This window comes from Patagioenas fasciata, chromosome 17 (genome assembly GCF_037038585.1).
Source record: "Patagioenas fasciata isolate bPatFas1 chromosome 17, bPatFas1.hap1, whole genome shotgun sequence".
Lineage (NCBI taxonomy): Eukaryota > Metazoa > Chordata > Aves > Columbiformes > Columbidae > Patagioenas > Patagioenas fasciata.
The window spans coordinates 12923623-12943863 of NC_092536.1; the positions used below are offsets into that span (position 1 = coordinate 12923623).

The window sequence follows — 20241 nt, forward strand, 5'->3', positions numbered from 1 at the left end:
ATCCCCTATACACCCCAATATCCCCTATAGCCCCCATGACTCCTGTACCCCCCAATACCCTCTATAGTCCTAATATCGCCTATACCCCCTCAATAGCCCCGTAGCCCCCAGAATCCCTATACCGTCCCAACACCCCCTATAGCCCCATACCCCTTATGCCCCCCAATACCCCCTATACTCCCCAATACTCCTGTAGCCCGCAGACCCCCAATACGCCCCCAATACCCCGTAGAGCCCCCAGACCCCTTATACCCCCCCGACACCCGCTATATCCCCAATTCTCCGCTTACGCCCCCACACTGCCCGGGGCGCTGACCGGCCGGCGAGGGGGCGGCGGGCGGGGGCCAAGGCCGGGCAGGGGCCGGCCGGGCGGGCAGGGACCGGGCGGGCGGGCAGGGGCGGGGCGGGGGAGGCGCTCCGGGGCCTCCGCAACCTGCGGCCGCCTCGGCCGCCTCAGAGGCGGCGCGTCCCCCCGCCGGGCCCGGGCACCATGAGCGGCCGCGTCGGGGAGCTCAGCCCGCGGCAGGCGGAGGCGCTGGCCCAGGTGAGGCGGAGCGGGGATGCCGGGGGGGAGCGGGGCCGGGCCGCCGGGGCCGCCCCGATGCGCTCCGGCATCCGCGGCGATGGGCATCCCCTCCCGCTGCCTCCAGCACCCGCCCCCAGAGCCCCAACCCACGGGCTGAGCCCCCCGTGGTGCTGCCACCGTCCCGGGTGGGTCCCGGGGGTGTCACCTGGTGGACTGTCCCACTGGAGGATCTGCGGGACCGGCCACTGGTGACCCCTCAGCCCTCTCCCATCTGTCCCACTGGTGGCCGGGGACCCTCCTGTCCCACCGCAGGGTTTGCGGGGCCAGGGGTGTCCGGCTGAGCCAATGGTCACCCACCGGGGTGGCCGTGCCACGCATGCCACCCAGTGCCACCTCCGATGCCTCCCTGGGCATCTCACCGGGCTGCCAGGCTTTATCCTGATTTATTCCACCCAGCTGAAAGGGCAACGCTGGCGACTTTATCTTATCACCGCTTTTCCGCCCCAAACCAAACTCCAGGCACGGGCAATGACCCCACGGCTCCGGGGGCCGGGGGGCAGGAGCTAAAACCTCCCGGTGCCAAGGTGGCAATGGCTGGGCAGGAATGGCGAGCTGCGAAACCCGTCCGCCAGCACCTTGTTTTTCTCAGGGTGAAGAAGCTAATCCCGGGTTTAATTACACCTAAATTCAGTGGGAGATAATCTAATCAGCCTCATTAAGGGGAGGTCCCAGACTGGTACGGAGATTTGGGCCGCAGCCCGGCCGGGGTGAGTGGGCCATGTGCCAGGGGTGCCCTGGGACCCCCAAATCCCCCCGGCTCTGCACCCTGACACCCTCCTGCCTGTGCTGGGATGGCCGGGCTGTGACTCGCTGGGGTGTCACTGGAGCAAGGGGACACGTGGTGGCCGCCTGATGACCGGCTGCATCCGGAGGATGCCACTGGTGATGGCAGAGGGGGAACTGGTCCCCTGGTCCCTGCAGGGCGAGGGTGGCTGGCAGGACCCTCCCTGGGGGGAGCTGGGTGGGTCACAGCCCCACTCGTGCCCTTGTGTAAGGCAAATGGCTTGGGGACAGCCAGGCCTTGGTGGCCAGCTTGGGGGCAGTCCCCTGCCAGGGGGAGAGCAGACACTGGCTGCTTGTCACCGCTGTGCCTGCTCCACGGGTGCCAGCGACGGGTGACGGGCATCCCTTGTCTCCGGCAAAAAAGCCCTGGATGGGACGGTTTTTTAGGGGAGGGGGCAGCAGGGGACAAACCTCCAGCCCCGGGGGATTTCGCTCCACAGGGGTGTTAGCAGGGAATCCCCTGCTGACGGTCCCCCTTCTCAGTTTCGGGAGAACCTGCAGGACGTGCTGCCCTCCCTGCCCGCCCAGGACGACTATTTCCTCCTGAAATGGCTTCGAGGTAACCCCGGGGTGGGGGACACGTGGATGGGGGGGCTGGAAGACCCCCTGGGGGGCTGCAGATTTGGAGACACTGGCGGGGCTGAGCTCTCCGCTCTCTTGCAGCGCGCTGCTTCGACCTGCCCAAGGCAGAGGCGATGCTCCGCAAGGTGAGAGGGGGCCTCCACTTTTTGGGGGGAGCCCCCTAAGCTCCCAGTTGTCACCTGGAGATGGGACAATGTGCCGTGGGTGACCACTCCTTCTCTCTCCTGATGACCTGCCCCTGTGGTGCACCCCATCCCATGGGATTGGGGGGGTCCCCAAATCCCCTCACACCAGCTCACTGTGCCCCCCCCGCAGCATCTCGAGGTACGGAAGCACATGGATGCCGACAACATCATCGCCTGGGAGGCCCCCGAGGTGGGTGACCCCCACCCCGGGATGGGTGTCCCTGCAGGGGACTGTCCTCCCTGGGGGTCTGTGGTCCCCCTGACCCCCCATGCTCCCGCAGGTGATCAGGAAGTACATGGCGGGGGGCATGTGCGGCTACGACCGGGAGGGCAGCCCCATCTGGTACGACATCGTGGGGCCGCTGGACGCCAAGGGGCTGCTGTTCTCCGCCTCCAAGCAGGACCTGCTCAAGAACAAGTTCCGCGACTGCGAGATGCTGCGGCGCGAGTGCGAGCGCCAGAGCCAGAAGGTCGGTGCCTGCTGCCCATGCCCTGCCTGCCCCCAGCCCATCTCCCCATCGTCCCCCCAGCCCGTGTCCCTGCCAGCCCCACGTCTGCTCCATGCCCACCACCCAATGGCCATTCCACCTCCCAGCCCGCGTCCCTGCTGTCCCCAGCCTGTGTCCCTGTCCCAGCCCCACACCAGTTGCAATGTCCCGTCTCCCTACACCAACAAGGCTCTGGCTGGGGGGATCAGCCTGTTGGGGACCAGCCCATCCCTGGGGCTGGCCGGGAGCCCCCCCGCCTGAGGTCCCTGCAGGGGACCGGTGCCACCTGAGCCCCCCTGTCCTCCCATCCCAGCTGGGGAAGAAGATCGAGACAGTGCTGATGGTGTACGACTGCGAGGGCCTGGGCTTGAAGCACCTCTGGAAACCAGCCATAGACACCTATGGGGAGGTGAGTTGCCCCCACTTCCCCGGACGGGACGTGCCTGTCCCCGGGCTCTCATGGTGACATGGTGACACAGGGATTTGGGCTGATTTATGGCCCTGAGGGATGACGCAAGAGCAGGTCCCTGCCAGCGTCCCGCACCCCCCGCAGCATTTTGGGTGGGAGTCTCAGCCTGTGTCCTGCCGTGCTCCCCCCATGCTGTGGTTGGTATGTGGGACGGGAGGGTGATGTGAAGCTGTCCCCATCCTGCAGCTCCTGTCCATGTTTGAGGAGAATTACCCCGAGTCCCTCAAGCGCCTGTTTATCATCAAGGGTGAGTTCAGCCCCCGGGGTCCCACTCCCCCTGCCGGCTGCTGATCCCATCCTAACACCCCCACCTCCCCCCAGCCCCCAAGATCTTCCCCGTGGCCTACAACCTGGTCAAGCCCCTCCTGAGCGAGGACACCCGCAAGAAGGTCGTGGTGCTGGGATGTGAGTCCTGATCCCTCCCAGGGCGGCCCTGGCTGGGGGGTGCGGTGGAAATGGGGCGTCATGTCCCCCTCTATTGTCCCACCCAAGGATGAGATCTCAGCCCTCGGGGGGGTCCCTGGCTGGGCTGGGGGTCCCCGCAGGTGTTCCAGCCCCCCTGAACCCTGCTGTCCTCTCCCCCCAGCCAACTGGAAGGAGGTCCTGCAGCAGTACATTGACCCCGCGCAGATCCCGGTGGAGTACGGAGGCACCCTGACGGACCCCAACGGGGACCCCAAGTGCTCCAGCAAGGTAGAAGAACCCCCCGCCAGGTTCCTTGACACTGCACGGGTGGTTCCCCCCTTGCCCACGTCCGTCTCCATCCCCGTCCCCTTCCAGATCAACTACGGGGGGGACGTGCCCCAGCACTACTATGTGCGGGACCAGCTGTCGCAGCAGTATGAGCACACGGTGGTGGTCAACCGCGGCTCGTCCCACCAGCTCGAGTACGAGATCCTCTTCCCCGGCTGCGTCCTCCGGTGAGGAGGGGGCTCCACGCCATGGGGGGGACATGGGACAACACCGGCAGGTGTCCCCAGCCCCCACGCAGGACCCTGCTGGCTCTTTTCCCGGCACAGGTGGCAGTTCAGGTCAGAGGGGGCTGATGTGGGTTTCGGGGTGTACCTGAAGACCAAGGTGGGGGAGCGGCAGCGGGCGGGCGAGATGACCGAGGTGTTCCCCAGCCAGCGCTACAACGCACACATGGTGCCCGAGGACGGGTCCCTCACCTGCTCCACCCCTGGCATCTGTGAGTGCACCCCCTTCCTCGGGGCCCCCCCTGTCCCTGACACCATCTTCTTGATGGGGACAGACTTTTGAGCAGGGCCTGTTGCGATAGGACAAGGGGTGATGGTTTTAAACTAAAGCAGGGAGATTCAGGCCGGACATGAGGAAGGAATTGTTGCCCTGAGGGTGGTGAGAGCCTGGCCCAGGTTGGGCAGAGAGGTGGTGGATGAACCATCCCTGGAGACATCCCAGGCCAGGCTGGACGGGGCTCTGAGCAACCTGAGCTGGTGAAGATGTCCCTGCTCATGGCAGGGGTGGCACTGGGGGAGCTGGGAAGGGCCCTTCAACCCAAACTGTTTTGCAATTCTGATTCCCACAGACGTCCTGCGCTTCGACAACACCTACAGTTACCTCCACGCCAAGCGGGTGAGCTACAGCGTCCAGGTGCTGCTGCCCGACGCCTCTTCCGCTCAGCAGATCCAGCAGCTGGGGGACAAGCTGGGCGAGGTGGCCCTGAGCCACAGCCCCTAGCCAGAGCCCTGGCCCCCAGCCCGCAGGGGACCCCACAGCTGGGCAGGCGGCTGCTTGTGCCCCCAGGATGGCTGGGAGGATGGAGAAGGGGGCTGAGCCCCCCGAGCTCATGGACCAAGGGGCGACTGAGTGGGGCCGGAGGGGCTGAAGCGCCTGGGGTCCCCCCTCTCTGTGCCTTATATGTGGGTCCCGTGTCCCCCGCTGCTGCGTGGGCAGGGAGAGTAAAGGGATGGAATGAGCTGGGTCACCTCTGGTTTTTGTTCCCCAGCCACATAACCAGCCCCTGTGGGTCAGCAGGTGCCATAACCAGCCCTACTGCCCCGTCCAGCCCCATAACCGGCCCTGCTGCCCCCACAGCCCCCTAGCTGCCCCATAAACAGACCTGCTGTCCCCCCCAGCCCCATAACCAACCCCTGCTGCACCCTTCCAACTCACTACCAGTCCCATAACTGGCCCTGCTGTCCACCATCAGCCTCATACTCAGCTCCTGCTGCCCGCAGCCCCATACCCAGCCCCTGCTGCCCCCCAGCCCCGTAACCAGCCCCATACCCAGCCCCATAACGGGCCCTGCCCCACACCCCGCCCACGTGACCACGGGTGACACAGCGCCTCGCGAGCGGCCTCGCCGCCGGGCCACTTGCGCAGCCAGGCCCCGCCCCCTTCCCCGCCGCCATCTTTCAGCCGGGCAGAGGCCGCGCCCGCCGGTTTCCGCCCTGCGCGGGGCGGGGTTTGGTGACGCACGCTCGGGGGCGGGGCGGCCTCGTGCGGCGGCGGCGGGAGCGCGCGCCATGGGGGCGGAGGAGCCCGACCTCTACCGGGACACGTGGGTCCGGTACCTGGGTGAGCAGCGGCACCGGGCACTGACACCGCGTACCGGGCACCGGCTCTGGGTAACCGACACCGGGTACCGCACCGTGTACCGGGCACTGCGTCGGGTACTGGGCACCGGAGGCTGACACCGGGCACTGACACTGTGCTCTGCAGCGGGTACCGGCACCATGCACAGGGTGCTGACGCTTGTCCTCGGGCTCTGCACCGGGTACGGGATTTGATACCCCAGCACCGACACCGGGTACCGGTTCTGGGTACCAGCACCGCACACTGGGCATTGGTACTGCACACTGTGCCGGGTGACAGCACCACGTCCCAGTCATCAGTACCGCACACCAGGCACACCACTGGCACCAGGCACTGCGCGCTGTCACTGGGCACCGGGCACTGTCCCCAGCAGCCTGGCTGTCCCGGGGGCAGCGGGGTCCAAGGTGACCTGGCTGCTCCAAACTCCCCGTGCAGGGTCCATCCCCACTGCCAGTGCCTTGGGGACATGCTGGGGGGAACATGGGGACACAGCCAGTCTCCATTCCCACTGACCCCCCTGACCTCCAGGTTACGCCAACGAGGTGGGCGAGTCGTTCCGGCCGCTGGTGCCGGTGTCGGTGGTGTGGGCCAGCTATGGCGTGGCCACCGCCTACGTGACCGCCGACGCCATTGACAAGGGCCGCAAAGCTGCCACCGTGAGTGTCACCCCCTCCCCACCCCCCGGCCGCTCCTCCCCCGCACTAACGCCCCGTCCCCTCAGGCCCACGCACAGGACCCTGCACAGGCCACGCGGGTGGGGGTGGCCGTGGTGGACACCTTCGTGTGGCAGGGCCTGGCCTCGGTGGCCATCCCCGGCTTCACCATCAACCGCCTGTGTGCCGCCTCGCTGGCCCTGCTGGGCACCCTCACCCGCTGGCCGCTGCCCCTGCGCCGCTGGACCACCACGGCCCTGGGGCTGGCCGCCATCCCCTTCATCATCACCCCCATCGACAGGTACGAGGGACATGCGGGGACCACCACCCCATCCCTGCATCCCTGCGCTGGAGTGCTTCTCCTCCTAGGGAAACTGGTCCCAGTATGGGCTTGGGACTGGGTGGGGGAGCACAGGGTGACCCAGGGGCAGGGGGGATATGGGGGGACATGGTATGACCCAGGGGCTGGGGGGATATGGGGTGACCCAGGGGGTCCTCACCTCAGAGGGGCTTTGCCGAGGTCTGGCCAGGACATGGCCCCGCAGGGATGGAATTAGCAGGAGCTGGTGCTGAGCTGGGATTAGTGAGGTGAGGCTGCGCTAAGCCTGGTTTTGGGAGGGCTTGGGCCTCAGTGACATTAGGGACAGGGTCCCAGGGGGATTTGGGACAGCTCCATTCCCCCCCCCACCTGTCGTGACCGATTAATCATACCCCTGGGACCCCCTGTCCATCCCCAGAACCGTGGATTTCCTGATGGACTCCAGCCTCCGCAAGCTCTATGGGGCACCAGGAGAGCCCCCGGCCCCACACTGAGCCCCCCGCTGTGGGGAAACTGAGGCATGCTGCTGACTTCAGGGTGCTGTGACCCATCTACTGTGACCCCTCACTCAGGTGACGGCCCCAGAGCGGCCACCCTGCCACATGGCTGGTCCCAATAAACCATTTCAAGCTTGACCCTGTGCGCTGGGTGTTGCAAAAGTCGGTGGGGACCCACTGTCCTGTCCCCAGCTGAGGTGACACATTGATCCAACTGGGTGTCAGCCCCCAGGCTCTGGACCCTATGGGCATCTCCATGCTGGGATGAGCAGCCCCGATCACCCCACGAGCCACCCCAGGTCCCAGCTGGAACCACTCCATCCCTCCACAGCCCCATGAGACACCCCTGTCCCCAAGGAGCTGCCACCATGGCCAGGACCTTCAGTGGTGTCTCTAGAGACCCACATTCCCCCAGCCAGGAGCCTCCAGCACCAGGGGCTGGGGACACATCACCACATCTGGAAGCCACAGCTGGTGACATCTGGTACCAGGAGCTACCCCTGGAAGGTGCCACTAGGAGATGTTGCTTCCAGGCACGGTGACATGTCCCCAGCTCACGGTCACACCCACGTGGTACCACCCTGAGAAGCTTTAGAGAAAAGAAAACCACATTTATTGGGGGAGGAGGGGATCGTGGGCTCACGCTGAGCTGTGTGCCCGGCTGCCATGGTCTGGTCCCACCTCTGCCCCTCTCTCCAGCTCCCTGGGGACCAGGGCCCGCACCACGCTCTGCAGCTCGGCCTGGAAGGGACACTGTCGCCTTGCCCGCCGCCGCCCCCGCCGTCTGCCCGCGTGCCAGGTGGCCACGGCCAGCGCCAGCAGCGCCCCCACCAGCGCGGCTGCCACCAGGGCACTGCCCAGCAGGGCCAGCCCGGCCAGCAGGAACCGCTTCACAGTGCGGCACGGCCCTGGGGACGCCAAAAAACACCAAAACGAGGGTTTCAGGGGTGGCTTTGGCACCTGGGGTGGTGGGTTTGGGGCCATGGGGTGGTGGGTGGGGTTGTCCACTCACCTTCGTACCACGGCACCTTCTCCTTCTGTACCAGCAATGGCCCAACCGTCTCCCGGTGGAGTGTCCCCTCTCCTGGGAAGGCTGCAGAAGAACATGGTCTGTCCCAGCCCCAGGACCCCAACAAGATCCCAAAATCCTGCAGGGCCACCATAGCCCACCCTGGTACCTGGAGGCTCTCCAAGGAGGGTGTCACCTGGGGGACAGCCGGTGTCACAGCAGTGGCACAGGGCACTCCAGGAAGGGTCCTCCGCGTTGTGCCAGCTAGGAGGAGAGGACACAGCTGATGGGGAGAGGTCTGGAGATCCCCAACCTCCACCCCAAGACCTACGTGGTGCCATGCCAGCAGGTCCCTCCAGCATGGCAGGTCTCAGCCACCAGGGGACACCAAGCACATCCTCAGTTCATCTGCACCTGGAGAGAGCTGGGATCTGTGGTGTTGTCACCTCGCTGCCACAGGAGCAGCGGTGTTCAGACCACGGTGGGGTGGCTTGGTGCCCCAGGTGGGTCCCCTTGCCCATGGGTGCTGGGATTGGGGTGCCCATACCAGGGCTGAGCTCACCTGGCCGTGGCTTGGCTGTAGAAGCAGGACCTGTCACCGTGTCCCCGGCCAGGGCCCCACGCCGTCAGCAGACAGTGCACGTAGACCTGCCGAGACACCAGCCCCGTGTCACCAGCACGTTCTTCTTGGGGACCCCGCTCTGCTCCCACCCACCCCTGCAGTTCGCATCATCCCAGTGCGGAGCAGGATGCCCCGGGGGGAAGAGCTCATTGGGAGCCCAGGTCACCCATCCCACCAAAGAGGACATCAGCACAACCTCACCTCCTCCTCCTCCAGCTCCTCCTCCAGCATGGGGGCTGTGATGGTGAGCTGCAGGACAGACCCCCCGCTCCGGTGCTGGACAGACACGTTTCCCAGATTCTGCCCGTGCAGGCACCTGGGGCAGGACAGTGACATGGGAACATGCCCAGGCTGTCTCCAGGCCATGGATATCCCTCCCTTTCGGGACATCTCACAGGACCTCAGGGTGCCCGGAGCAGGGTTCTCCACCTCCCACCCCGCCAGGCACAGACCCGTGGCTGTTGACCACCATGAAGACCCTCCGGGAGCGTCCTGGCCGTCCCGCGCGGGTCCCATAGCACTGCTCCAGCCAGACCTTCAGCGAGGTGCCAGCACCAAAGTCCACCCTGGCCTCCAGGCGGACGGCAGAGCCGGGGCTGAGCACCAGCGGCTGCTCCGTGTCCCCTGAAGGAGGAGGGAGAGTGGGCTCAGTGTGACACCCTGAGCCCATCCCACCACAGACAGGGACATCAAACACATTCCAGATCAGCACCCATGGGTGTCTTTGCCTCTGCCCGCGCAAGGTGAGTGCCCACCTGCAGCTCCCCCACTTCAGAGCCCACCCCCCATTCCTGGAAGCCCAGAGCTGTCCTGGCTTTGTCACCCCAACCTGGTGTCCCCACCTGCTCTCCAGAGCTACAGCACCTCCCTGGTCCCCACACCATGGAACCAAGAGGGGTCATGTCACCCATCGGGCTGACAGGGGCAGCTGACCCCAAAAAGCTGATCGTAGAACCATTTTGGTTGGAAGAGACCCTCAGGAATCATCGACTCCAACTCATGGAGTCAAGTGACCACCTTCTGGTGGGTCCTAGTGCTGAGGCCACACAGGAGAAGGCACTGGGTGCTGCTGCTCAAGCTCAGGGACTTTGGCTGGACCCATCCTGTGGTCTCATCCCCCAAAGCTGCTGCCCAACACAAGACCCAGAGCACTCACCATCCAGGAGCCTCAAGGTGAAGTTGACGCTGGGCTCCTCAGAGCAGGGGTGAGCACGAGCCCCTCCAGCAGCAAACCCTGGGGACACTGCCCTTGTCCCCAGGCCCAAGGACACCACTGAGGCCACCACTGTGTGACTAGAGGACAGTGAGGCGGCTGGAGCCATGGTGGTCCCTGCAGCAAGGGGAGTGTTTAGCCAGAAGGACTGAGCATGGAACAGGATGTCCCAGTGAGGACATCCAGGTCTTCAGATGTCCCCAGGACTCATGAGGGGCAGATGGACACAGCACAAGGATGGGAGAGCACTGAGGAGGTCATCCCTCCAGGGATGGTGACTCCAGCACTGCCCTGGGCAGCCTGTTCCAATGCCCCACAGCCCTTTGGGGAAGAAATTGTTCCCCACATCCAACCTCAACCTCCCCTGGGCAACTTGAGGCCGTTTCCTCTGCTCCTGGCGCTTGTTCCTGGGGAGCAGAGCCCGACCCCCCTGGCTCCAAGCTCCTTTCAGGCGGTTCAGAGATCAGAAGGTCTCCCCTCAGCTCCTGTTCTCCAGCTGAACTCCCCAGGTCCCTCAGCCACCCCTCATAAGGATCTGGCACGGACCCATTGCAGTGGTGGGTGCTGGAGGAAGGGGGTGCTCCACAAGGGTCTCCACAACCACCCTAAAATGCAAGATTAAGTGTCCCCAGCCCAGGCACACCTGGGAGTGTTCCCCAGCCAGGGCTGGAGAGGGACCAGGAGCTGCTCATGGGATGGAAGACCATTGCCAGCAACCACCAGCAACTCCAGGCCCCCACCTAAACCAGGTCCTCACAGACCTGCTGGGACTGGGGGACAGTGGGAGCTCCTGACAAGTCCCCCTGCCCCACACCCCAGAGCACAGGAGCCATTTCAGGAAGGTTCTAGGACCTGGACCACCAAGTCCAGGAGGACACCAAGAACCAGCACCAGGCAGAACCAAGGGGCACCCACCACCCTCCCACACTCAGACATGGGTGTCACCACCCCCCTCCCCAGTACAACTGTCGGGGAGACCAAGGGGAACAGCCAGGGGGTCCCGGTCTCACTCACCTGCCACCCCCAGCACAGCCCCACACACCAGGACCCACCAACACAGCCCCATCCTCAGCCAGCAATAACTCCAGCACCTGAGGACCCTTAAAGACCAGGGTGGAACCAACGGGCCCCAGCTGGAGCTACTGGGTTTGGGGATTTGCTTGATTTTCTCTACAGTTCCACCTGTGGGGCTGGTCCTACACACTGTCCCGGTCCCACCATCAGTTCCTGTCCCATCAGTCCCACTACGCAGTTTTGGTCCTGCATGGAGTCCTGGTCCCGCCACTTTGCTCTGGTTGCAGTTGCACCACATGATCTGGTCTCACCACTTGGTCTTGGTCCTACAGATGCTCCTGGTCCCATCTCATGATATTCGTCCCACCACACAGTCCTGGTCCAGCCACATGACCCTGGTCCTGTCATGGTCCCTGCCCCAGTCCTACACATGGTCCTAGTCCCACCAGACAGATCTGATGCCACCACTCAGTCATGGTCCCATGTGTGACCATGGTCCCACCACACAGTGCTGGTCCCCAGTGCCCCATTGGTCCCATTATGGTCCTGCTTTGGGTTTTCCATCCCCCTGTCTGCAGAGGAAGCTGGTAGCTGGGATGGGATTTGGCACCTGCTCCCAGCAGAAGACCTCAGCATGCCATGGGAAGCAGTTGCAGGCCTCAGGGACAAGGCCTGGGCTGTGTCCCCAGTGCCTGTTCTGGTGACCGTGGGCAGCACCGTGGTGGCCCCAGTGGTGGCTCTGGACCAGCCATCAGAGTTCACGCCCACCCTGGTACCATCCCAGGCCACGCTGACCATGGGATACACCTGCCAGCAGTGGAGCTGGGACCTGGTGACACAAGTGAGTCGTGTGACCCATGATGGCTGTCCTGAGGGTCTGATGTCCCTGCGAAACCCACAGACCTTCCTGGTGGCACCTGCAGACCCCGGAGGTCTCACGGCAGCACAGGTGGCTCCAGCGATGGTGGGGACAGACCCAGGTGCCCCACTTGCACTGGGGAGCTCGTTCCTCAGCACTTCCTGGGGGACACGGGGGTCCCCACCCCCATGGGCTGCCAGGAATACCAGACCGGCCAGGATCTGTCCCCAGGGGGAGCAGAGACCAGCAGAGCATCCGTGCTGGAGAAGAAGCAGATGGATGAGACTGGCTGGACCGTCCTTCTATAAAAAACTGCCCAATGTACCATTATCTTACAAAAGTAGAACAGCTTTTTTATTTCTGGTCTTTACAAAGGGAGCAGAACATGGGCTGGGGGGCCGGCGGGGGTCCCTACGCGTGGGGGAGGCTCAGCCACCTCCTTGCCCGGCCAGGGCTGCTCGCGGCAGGACGCACGTTGCCGGTGTCATCCAGCCCGGCCGGGACACAGAGGGCTGTCCCCTGCACAGGGGGAGGGATGGACCCCCATGCCTGAATCCCCCCTGCGCCTGGGGCATGGCGTCACTGGGACAGCAGCTGCCAGACCCCCTCCCCATCTCCTCCCCATGCCAGTTCTCACCAGACCCCGTGGGCCTCCTGGGATGTCCCCTGTGGGGACCGGAGCCACGGAGACCTCTAACCGGGATGATGGGGCTGGGAGGGGACCCTCTGCATGGACACCCTTCACCCGCAGGGAACACGAGCCCGTTGATAAATGCCAGGGCTTGGGGTGGGTTTTCCGTTCTCCAAACCCCAGCGCAGCAGCCACCACCACGTCTCGGCTGGCTGCGCGTCCCGGCCAGCCAGGGGCTGCTGGAAGGCTGAGAATGTGCTGCACTCATTGCACCCATGGCTGGGACCCACCGGAGCAGGCACACAGCCCCAAACCAGGGCTCAGGGGGAAGGGGGGCATTCGAGGAGCCTGTGGGTGCACGGGCTCCCCACCAGCAGCTCTGCCCACCCCAGACAGGGAGAACCCCCCATTCCCACTGCCTGACAGGTCCCTGCCCGCACTGCCTGGCCCATGGTGTGGGGACGGACATCCTTCTCCTGCCATGACGAGGCCACGTCCTTCATGAACACCTTTCCGTGGGGAAAGAAGAGGCAGATCCTGCTGGAGAAAAGCACCCCCAAGCCCCCAGTTCTTGGCCCCTTGTGGGCTCTGCCCTCCCCCACAGGCTCCTGCCCAAGTGGGGACTCAGGGGGAAGGTGACGAACAATATCCTTGGTCCCCACAACTGTTCCCAGGCGCCGGAGCCTCCAGCCAGTTCTGCTCATGTCCAACCAACAGACACCATGAGTAAGAAAAAGGAAAAGCACCTGGTTCTTCCCTGGGGGAGCGGGGTGCCCGCCGGCCCCTACCACTTCAGGAAGTCCCGCACGCGGCTCCATAGCTTGGTGATCCAGAGGTTGACCCCCAGGTCGGTCAGGTACTGGAGTTCGGGCGTCAGCATCTTGCGGCACAGCTTCTGGTGCTTCTTGTTGATCTTCTTCTTCAGGTTGTAGCCCAGAATGGACTTCTCCCCCAGCGGCTGCCAGGGCTGCATGGAGGACTCCTGGATGGCACTGGCGTCCACGGCCTGTCCCCCATCGATGCAGATGCTTTTCATCTTCTCATTCTCCCGCCGCAGCTCGGCCACGTCCTTGGCCATCCGCTCCCTCCCGTAGGCCTCCACTTTACGCCAGAAGGTGGCATTAAAATAGCGGTAGAGCTTGGCATCGATGAGGTTCCAGGAGGTGGCCTTCTCGTAGAGTTCCGGTGTCAGGTGAGAGACCGTGGAACCCTTGCGGGCATTGAGCTTGAAGTAGAGGACATCCTCCAGCTGCCAGCACAGCAGGTCCTTCAGCAGCACCAGGGACTCGTCAAAGTACTCGAGCAACATGACGAGGTGGAACCGGCGATCTATCTCCTGGATGTGCTCCTCCACCAGCGGGCTGTTGGCGTTCATGTTGTTGTCGTAGCCCAGGTCGAAGAAGAGGAGATTTAGGAGGTAGTGAGCGTTGAACCCATTGGGGTCGTAGTAGTGCCAGGGGTCCCGGAGGAACTCGGCCAGCTTGTCCTCTCCTGTCAGCTTCCAGGTGAGGGGGATGATGCGCCCAAAGTAGTGGAAGGAGGACTCGAAGAGGTAGGCAGGGTCCCGCAGCACCGTCACGAAGGTGGTGTCCGCCGGCAGGAGCTTGCGCACCTCCTCGTAGTGGAAGCGCATGTGGTTGCCGATGATGTTGAAGCAGGCGCCCGGCCGGTAGTGCTGCACCTGGCTGCGCTCAAAGTAGGAGGGGTAGTAGAAATCATTGCGGCCGTTGGGGAAGGCAAATCTCAAGTGATGCTTCTCGCCGAAGCGGAATAGGATGTTGAGGATGGTGCTGCTGGCCGTCTTGTGGGTCTTCATGAACATGATGTTCCGCTTGGGCAGGCAGCTCCGTGCCGAGGGGCTGCCCGTGCCATTGGCTGCTGGCGGCACCTGGGCAGGGGCTGGGTAGGAGGAGCAGGAGGAGGGGACGGGGATCCTGGTGGGGAGAAGAGACAGGACACCGTGATGAGGGCAGCTTGGCCATTGTCCTACCTGGAGGAGCTGGACATGGGGAGGGGTGCTCACACCAGCGGTGGGTCCTTGCCCCCAGCACCCCCTGGGCTCCCTGTCGGAAACAAGCCGGGCTTTGGGCAGAGCCCTCTTCACCCCCGGCCATATGCCCAATGGGACTGGGATGCCCACCTGGCCCGAGTCCCTTGACAAGCAGAGCAAGGCCCACTGTCCCCATGAGCCCCCCAACATCAGCTGCACCTCTGAGCCACCAAATCGAGCTTGTCCACCCCCTGGACAACCCCAGCCACCAAGGTTGTGCTGCTATGGGGGTCTTCATGATGGTCAGTGCCCAGCAGCTGCTCAGCACAGCCCGAGCAGGGCGTCCCCATCCCTCGCCATGGGCACAGCCGTGGTGGCCCTGGAGCAGGCGACACTGAGATGTGCACCAAGACAAGCTCCACGGCAATAGCTCCAGGCACCTGGAGGATCCAGTACCTCAACTAAGAAGGAAATAATTCCAGCGCATGGCGCTGCAGGCCCTTGGGGAGCATGGAGAATAACATGTGCGTTATCTGAGATGCCTGAAGCAGGGAACAGAGACCACAGCATCGAGTGACTTTGGATACCATTAATGAAGTTGGAAAGCTGATCCTTGATAACACACAAGTTATCATGTTGCTTATGAAACACCTGTGGGCGGATCGGTTATAAACCCGGTGACAGATTCACTACTGGGAGGGAGGGCCGGGAGCCGAGCCCTGCTGAGCGCTGGCTTTTGCTGCGACAGGCAGCAGGAAGCTTTGAACCCACTGTGATCACCACTGTGGCTCTGATTGTTCTGGAAGGACAAGCCCTTGATAAAGAGCACCTGAAAAACTGCTCTTGGCTCCTGGCTGCTGGGGAACGTCTCCTGTGACACTTTTCCTTCTCTCAGGGGACACCAGGGAACACGAAGCTGCAGTGGGCAGGGAGTTTCCTGCACCTCCTCATCTTCTCCATCATCCAGGAGCTAAGCACCAGCCGCCATTTTGCAGTGGATCCCCCTGGGGTGATCATCCCCAGCCCCCCAGGGAGTTGGCGTTCACCTTCCCTCCCAGCCAAGGGACAGGACATGGTCTCCAACAGGAGCCTGTAGGAAGGGGACATCCTGATGTGAAGCCACCAGAGCCTGGAAAGTCCCAGCATCCTCGTTTGGGTGTGCCCAGTGTGCAACGGGGCGGCCGAGCTGCCAGGGGACACCGGGGGACCCCACACTCACTCTGTGACGCTGACTTGCAGCGGGGTGATGGCGTAGGAGTAGAGCAGCAGCATGAAGCTGGTCAGGAGGGTCCCCAGGATGAGCCCCTTGCACATGGACCTCCAGGGCTTCCCATGGTGCAGCATCCTGGTCACCTGTGCCCGGTGAGAGGAGAGGAGAGGAGAGGAGAGGAGAGGAGAGGAGAGGAGAGGAGAGGAGAGGAGAGGAGAGGAGAGGAGAGGAGAGGAGAGGAGAGGAGAGGAGAGGAGAGGAGAGGAGAGGAGAGGAGAGGAGAGGAGAGGAGAGGAGAGGAGAGGAGAGGAGAGGAGAGGAGAGGAGAGAGGAGAACCATTAGCACTGCGGTGAGTAAACGAGGACCAGGGGGACTGTGTGACACAAATGAGAGGCAAATAAGGCACAGGGACGCCCCAGGAAGCATCTCACTGTGCTTTTTGGTGCTGGCACTGCCAGGAGAGAGGTGAGCCAGCGCCAGGTGTGTCCCTGGCCATGGGCACAACGGATGTGTGGCCAAAGAGCAGCAGCTCTGCCTGCCCTGCCCACCCTTTCCCCACCTTGAGCGATACTGGGGTGCAAGTCAAGGCCTGCTGCAGCAGCCGTGGGGCTGGGCACGGGGGGAGGAAGGAGCTGTGCCATGGGGCAGCGCAGCTGCAGGGCGGGCACCTTCTGCCAGGTAGCACCGGCAGCTCCCAGCACCGAAAAATCACCAACATGGGCCGGAGCTTCCTAAGAGCGGCCAGGATCCCATTTCCCAAGGAAATCTCCAGGCTGGACCAGGAGCCACATCAGCCAGGAATGTGCTGGTGCTGTGACACCTGCTCAGGGCAGCTGTGCCCATGTCCCCTGGCCCCTCCAGCAGCACCGGTTGCAGGGAGGCTCATGACTTCATCCCCTGGGCACCCGCACCTCTGTGTGGCTCAGGGAGGGGCCAGGGGCACAGAGACCTGCTGGACAAAGGGGGTCCAGGGAGGGATGGCACCCACATGTGCAATGGCACATACATCCATATATGTGTGTGCACAATTGCACACACGCACACAGCCAGCGGGCACGTGTGCACACACACCTGTGCGTGCACACATAGGGACACACATAGCCGTGCACATCCAGGCGTGCACACACACGGGCACGCTGACACATGCCTGTGCAGGTTCATGCGTGTGCATGCACACACACATCTCTGTGCAGGTTCACGCACCCACGTGCATGCACGGGGACACACACACACTCATGTATGCGCTCATGAACCCCCCCCAAGGACACAGACACGTGCATACACACACACTCACACCCCCCTCTGCACACACAGGGATACAGACACATGTAGACACACATCTATACATCCTCCTGCGTGCCCATGAATGCACAAGGACACAGATATACACGCATGCCCATGCGTGCTCATGCATGCACACACATGCACACTCATGTGCACATACACACACAGCCGCTCCACGGGCAGCCCCCTCCCTGTCCCTGCCCCCAGCCCCATTGCCCCCCCGTGCCCGCCTCTCCCAGTGCCGCTGTCCCCCTGCAGCCCCCGTGTCCCCCGGCAGCACCTGCTCGGCCACCTGCCACTGCCGCTCGCCGCAGGCCGGGGACGCGGGGGGCACCGGCAGCTCCGGCACTCCAGCCACTGCATTGCAGCAGGGATGTCCTCTGCGGCAGGATGAGGGGACGCGCCATCCGTGACGGTGGCACCCGCTGCCGGGGGCTGCGAGCAGAGCCCAGCGACCAGGAGCACCCCCCGAGCTGAGGGCAGAGACCCGGCCACCCCCCCAGCCCTGCACCCCCATTTAGCAGCTGTGGGAGCAGCATTTGCCCCCGAGCTCCCGCTCGCTCCAGCTGCCCCGGCACCGCTCTGGCTCCCGGGCATCCTCCAGCCCAGGCTGCCCGCATCCAAAAAAAAACCCCAGAAATACCCCCCCGCCCCCTGTGCCTCCCGCCACATCAACCCTCAGAGCCTCCCGCGCTCCAGTGGATAATCCTGAGATTAAATCCCAGCTGGGAGAGCTGTGATTTACACCCAGACACATTTTAGCCCCCCCGACTCCCACGTAGCAAAGACTCTCCTGGATTTCTAAGTTGAACCCCAAGCAGAGAAGTTACCCGGCCAGCGCGAGGGTGCCTGGGGCACGGTGAGCCGGGGCTGCTGCTCCCGCCTGCCTCCCCCTCTCTCCGGCCCCCCCGGTCACGTCCTGCCGCTGAGATTTCCAGCTCGATGAATAATGAACGGAAAATGCAACCGGAGCTCGTGGCCGTGGCCAGGTGCTGGGCACCACTCGCCCGGCACCCCGCGCAGCAGCTGGGGATGCCGATGGGGCGGCACCTGGTGACACCCCACAAGCGTGCCCAGCGCTCCCCCCGCCCTGCAGCAGGGCTGCCCAGGCCAGGCAGGGCTGGCTGCATCCAGCCTCTTCCCAGCCGGTTTTCTGAGCCCCTGCCAGGCGCGGCAGGACCAGAGGGATACAGGGTGTGCAGGGTAACCACGAGGGGAGCAGGTGACTCTGACCCTCACCAAAATTGCAGCACAGAGGGTTTTGCATGTCTGGGAACAGCCGGGGTTTGGTTTGGTTTTAAGCCATGGCTGTGATGGCGCTGCAGTCACCATCTGCAGTGCCAGCGCTGGCATCACCTGGAAATGCTGCCGGCGAGAGCCCGGCAGTGCCGGAGGGGCCGCCTGCCCGTGCGGGCGCTGCCGGCCGGGGGCGAAGCTGCATCCCACTGCTCCACGCCAGCCTTGCTGCTGTGCCATGGGCACAGTGCCAGCACTGACCCTGCCAAAGCGAGTGAGACCGCACCATTAACCCACCTCTTGTTTCCAGGCGTGGCAGGGGACCTCGCCATCCCCCCGGCACCCGGCCCCGCGCCCCGGGATGGCGAGAGGATGTCTCGCTCCACCCTGGCTGGCTCCTGGGCTGTTTCTGCAAACAGGTCCCAACCCAGCTGCTCTATTGACTTTGCCTGAAGTGAGTGGCTTAATTATTAATAGCTCACCAGGAGAACTGCGGCAATCAAGACATTTGTCCTGGGGCTCCCATTAGCGCGGGGTGGCCGTGGCGCCAGCTCTCAGCCTGCCGGTGCGAATTCCCAGCCGCAGGACACGGCCGCGCTGGCCATTTCCCCACAGGCCAGCCCCGGGATGGCCCAGTCCACAGGGCCCTGCAGCCCTGTCCCCATGTCCCAGCAGATCCCCCGGTCCCTGGGGACATCCCCGAGCTCTCTTCTGGGGTTTCCCTATGGGAGCAGTTTCCTTTACGGCCAGACCCCCGTAGCTGCTGGGCACGAGGCACATCCACCAGCTCGCTCCTCCTGCCCCGCCAGCCTGCGGGCACGATCTGTTCTGCATGTGCCCCGTTTCACACGGACACCGTCCTTCCTACGGCCCTGTCCCCCTTGCGCACCCCCCGTGGGTGCAAACACCTGCCCCACACGCCCCTGGCACCCTGCCCCGTAGACCTGCCCCCACAAATGCCCTGAATCCCCCCCGAAATCACCTTTTCCTCTGTTTAAGCTGCTCTGGGCAAGCCGGCCCTGTCCTCTGCGGGGCTGGCGCGGGGCAGGGGGGCCGGTGCTGCTCCGACATGGAACACGCTGGTCCCGGGCAGCTCCCCGCAAGCGCTGGTGTTTCCAAAGCCTCCCAGCAGCCACGGCCTCTACGGCATCACCGGGGCCCGACCGCGTGTCACCGGCCTGGCGAAGGGAAGAACAGGGAGGAATGAGAGCGGCTGTGGTGCGGGGCTGGGCCGGGCACTGCCCGGCTCCCCGGGACGGCCGGGCCAGGCCCAGCTCCCGCTGCCACCCCGGGCACCCGTCTCCCCACCCACTGCTGGCAGCACAGAGGGGCCATTCAGCCCCTGCCTGCCCGCTGCCTGCCAGCGCCCAGAACAACGGGGACGTTTGTCTCCATCTGCGGTGACGGCCTCAACGGGGACATTGTTACCATGGTCCCTGGCCCAGCCCCTCCGCTCCCCTGCACCGCCAGCCCCCGGCCCGGCCTGGCCTCCCAGCCGGCACCCGCAGGGTGGGAGCAGGATGGCGGGTGATGATGGCTGTCCCTCGGGATGGCTGTCCCTCGTGATGGTTGCCCCTCAGCAGTGGCATCAGCTCCTCTCTGCCCCATGGGGCCAGTTCTTATGAGCCACTGTCCTCCTCCCGTGGGACGGCTCATGGCCAGGCTGTCACACCCAGTGTCTGGGCTCACCTGGGGGTGGGAGCACTGTAGGGGCTCAGCCCCGCACCCTGACCTGGCCACCTGCTCCCCGGGCCTCCCGGCAGCACCTGCCGGCTCCTCTCCATCCCGCCCACAGCCGCCCCCGCCCCGCTGCCGCCATAGCGAAATGGCTTTTATGGCCCTAGCGGCAGCAATATCTGAGCTTCCCCACCCTCAGCACGACAATCACAGCACCACTGTGCTGCCACCGGCCTTTTTCTACTTCTCTTACTTAAAAGTATATAAAAGGGGCTGATAAGAAAGATGGGGACAGACTTTTGAGCAGGGCCTGTTGCGATAGGACAAGGGGAGATTAAGGCTGGACATGAGGAAGAAATTGTTGCCCTGAGGGTGGT

The 20241-nt window shown here is 64.1% G+C and overlaps 3 protein-coding genes across 8 annotated transcripts; 2 read left to right on the forward strand and 1 right to left on the reverse strand.

Moving 5' to 3' along the window:
- The first annotated feature begins 403 nt into the window (after positions 1-403).
- SEC14L2 (SEC14 like lipid binding 2) lies at positions 404-5029 on the forward strand. 3 transcript variants are annotated; one of them, XM_065851503.2, is made up of 12 exons: positions 404-544; positions 1853-1928; positions 2033-2076; positions 2267-2326; positions 2418-2606; positions 2938-3033; positions 3280-3340; positions 3415-3498; positions 3680-3786; positions 3874-4013; positions 4113-4282; positions 4640-5029. In XM_065851503.2, exons 1-12 carry the CDS (start codon positions 491-493, stop codon positions 4789-4791), a joined length of 1233 nt encoding a protein of 410 aa, XP_065707575.1. In that variant the 5' UTR covers positions 404-490; the 3' UTR covers positions 4792-5029. The 3 variants fall into 3 exon arrangements, with proteins under 3 accessions (XP_065707575.1, XP_065707576.1, XP_071672094.1); XM_065851504.2 differs by lacking the exon at positions 3415-3498; XM_071815993.1 differs by lacking the exons at positions 1853-1928; positions 2033-2076 and having other exon boundaries at positions 425-544.
- Positions 5030-5512: 483 nt separating this feature from the next.
- On the forward strand, positions 5513-7256 carry MTFP1 (mitochondrial fission process 1). The gene is made up of 4 exons (XM_065851718.2): positions 5513-5631; positions 6178-6305; positions 6371-6603; positions 7040-7256. Exons 1-4 carry the CDS (start codon positions 5580-5582, stop codon positions 7113-7115), a joined length of 489 nt encoding a protein of 162 aa, XP_065707790.1. The 5' UTR covers positions 5513-5579; the 3' UTR covers positions 7116-7256.
- Positions 7257-12188: 4932 nt separating this feature from the next.
- Positions 12189-19485, reverse strand: GAL3ST1 (galactose-3-O-sulfotransferase 1). 4 transcript variants are annotated; one of them, XM_065851527.2, is made up of 3 exons: positions 19170-19485; positions 15676-15809; positions 12189-14400 (listed from the first exon to the last, which is right to left on the reverse strand). In XM_065851527.2, exons 2-3 carry the CDS (start codon positions 15798-15800, stop codon positions 13251-13253), a joined length of 1275 nt encoding a protein of 424 aa, XP_065707599.1. In that variant the 5' UTR covers positions 15801-15809; positions 19170-19485; the 3' UTR covers positions 12189-13250. The 4 variants fall into 4 exon arrangements, with proteins under 4 accessions (XP_065707599.1, XP_065707597.1, XP_065707598.1 ...); XM_065851525.2 differs by lacking the exon at positions 19170-19485 and adding an exon at positions 18485-18585; XM_065851526.2 differs by lacking the exon at positions 19170-19485 and adding an exon at positions 17782-17969.
- Between the last annotated feature and the right edge of the window lie 756 nt (positions 19486-20241).

Excerpts from the sequence above, each read along its gene's own strand:
- MTFP1 (XM_065851718.2), top strand. The coding sequence starts at position 5,580 with ATGGGGGCGGAGGAGCCCGACCTCTACCGGGACACGTGGGTCCGGTAC. Across the intron at positions 6,306-6,370 it reads AGGGCCGCAAAGCTGCCACC|GCCCACGCACAGGACCCTGC; the intron begins GTGAGTGTCACC and ends CCGTCCCCTCAG. Across the intron at positions 6,604-7,039 it reads ATCATCACCCCCATCGACAG|AACCGTGGATTTCCTGATGG; the intron begins GTACGAGGGACA and ends GTCCATCCCCAG.
- GAL3ST1 (XM_065851524.2), bottom strand. The coding sequence starts at position 17,468 with ATGGGGGTGCAGGGCTGGGGGGGTGGCCGGGTCTCTGCCCTCAGCTCG. Across the intron at positions 15,810-17,231 it reads AGTGGCAGGTGGCCGAGCAG|GTGACCAGGATGCTGCACCA; the intron begins GTGCTGCCGGGG and ends CACCGGGCACAG. Across the intron at positions 14,401-15,675 it reads CTGCAAGTCAGCGTCACAGA|GATCCCCGTCCCCTCCTCCT; the intron begins GTGAGTGTGGGG and ends TCTCCCCACCAG.
- SEC14L2 (XM_065851503.2), top strand. The coding sequence starts at position 491 with ATGAGCGGCCGCGTCGGGGAGCTCAGCCCGCGGCAGGCGGAGGCGCTG. Across the intron at positions 3,034-3,279 it reads CCATAGACACCTATGGGGAG|CTCCTGTCCATGTTTGAGGA; the intron begins GTGAGTTGCCCC and ends CCCATCCTGCAG. Across the intron at positions 3,787-3,873 it reads ACCCCAAGTGCTCCAGCAAG|ATCAACTACGGGGGGGACGT; the intron begins GTAGAAGAACCC and ends GTCCCCTTCCAG.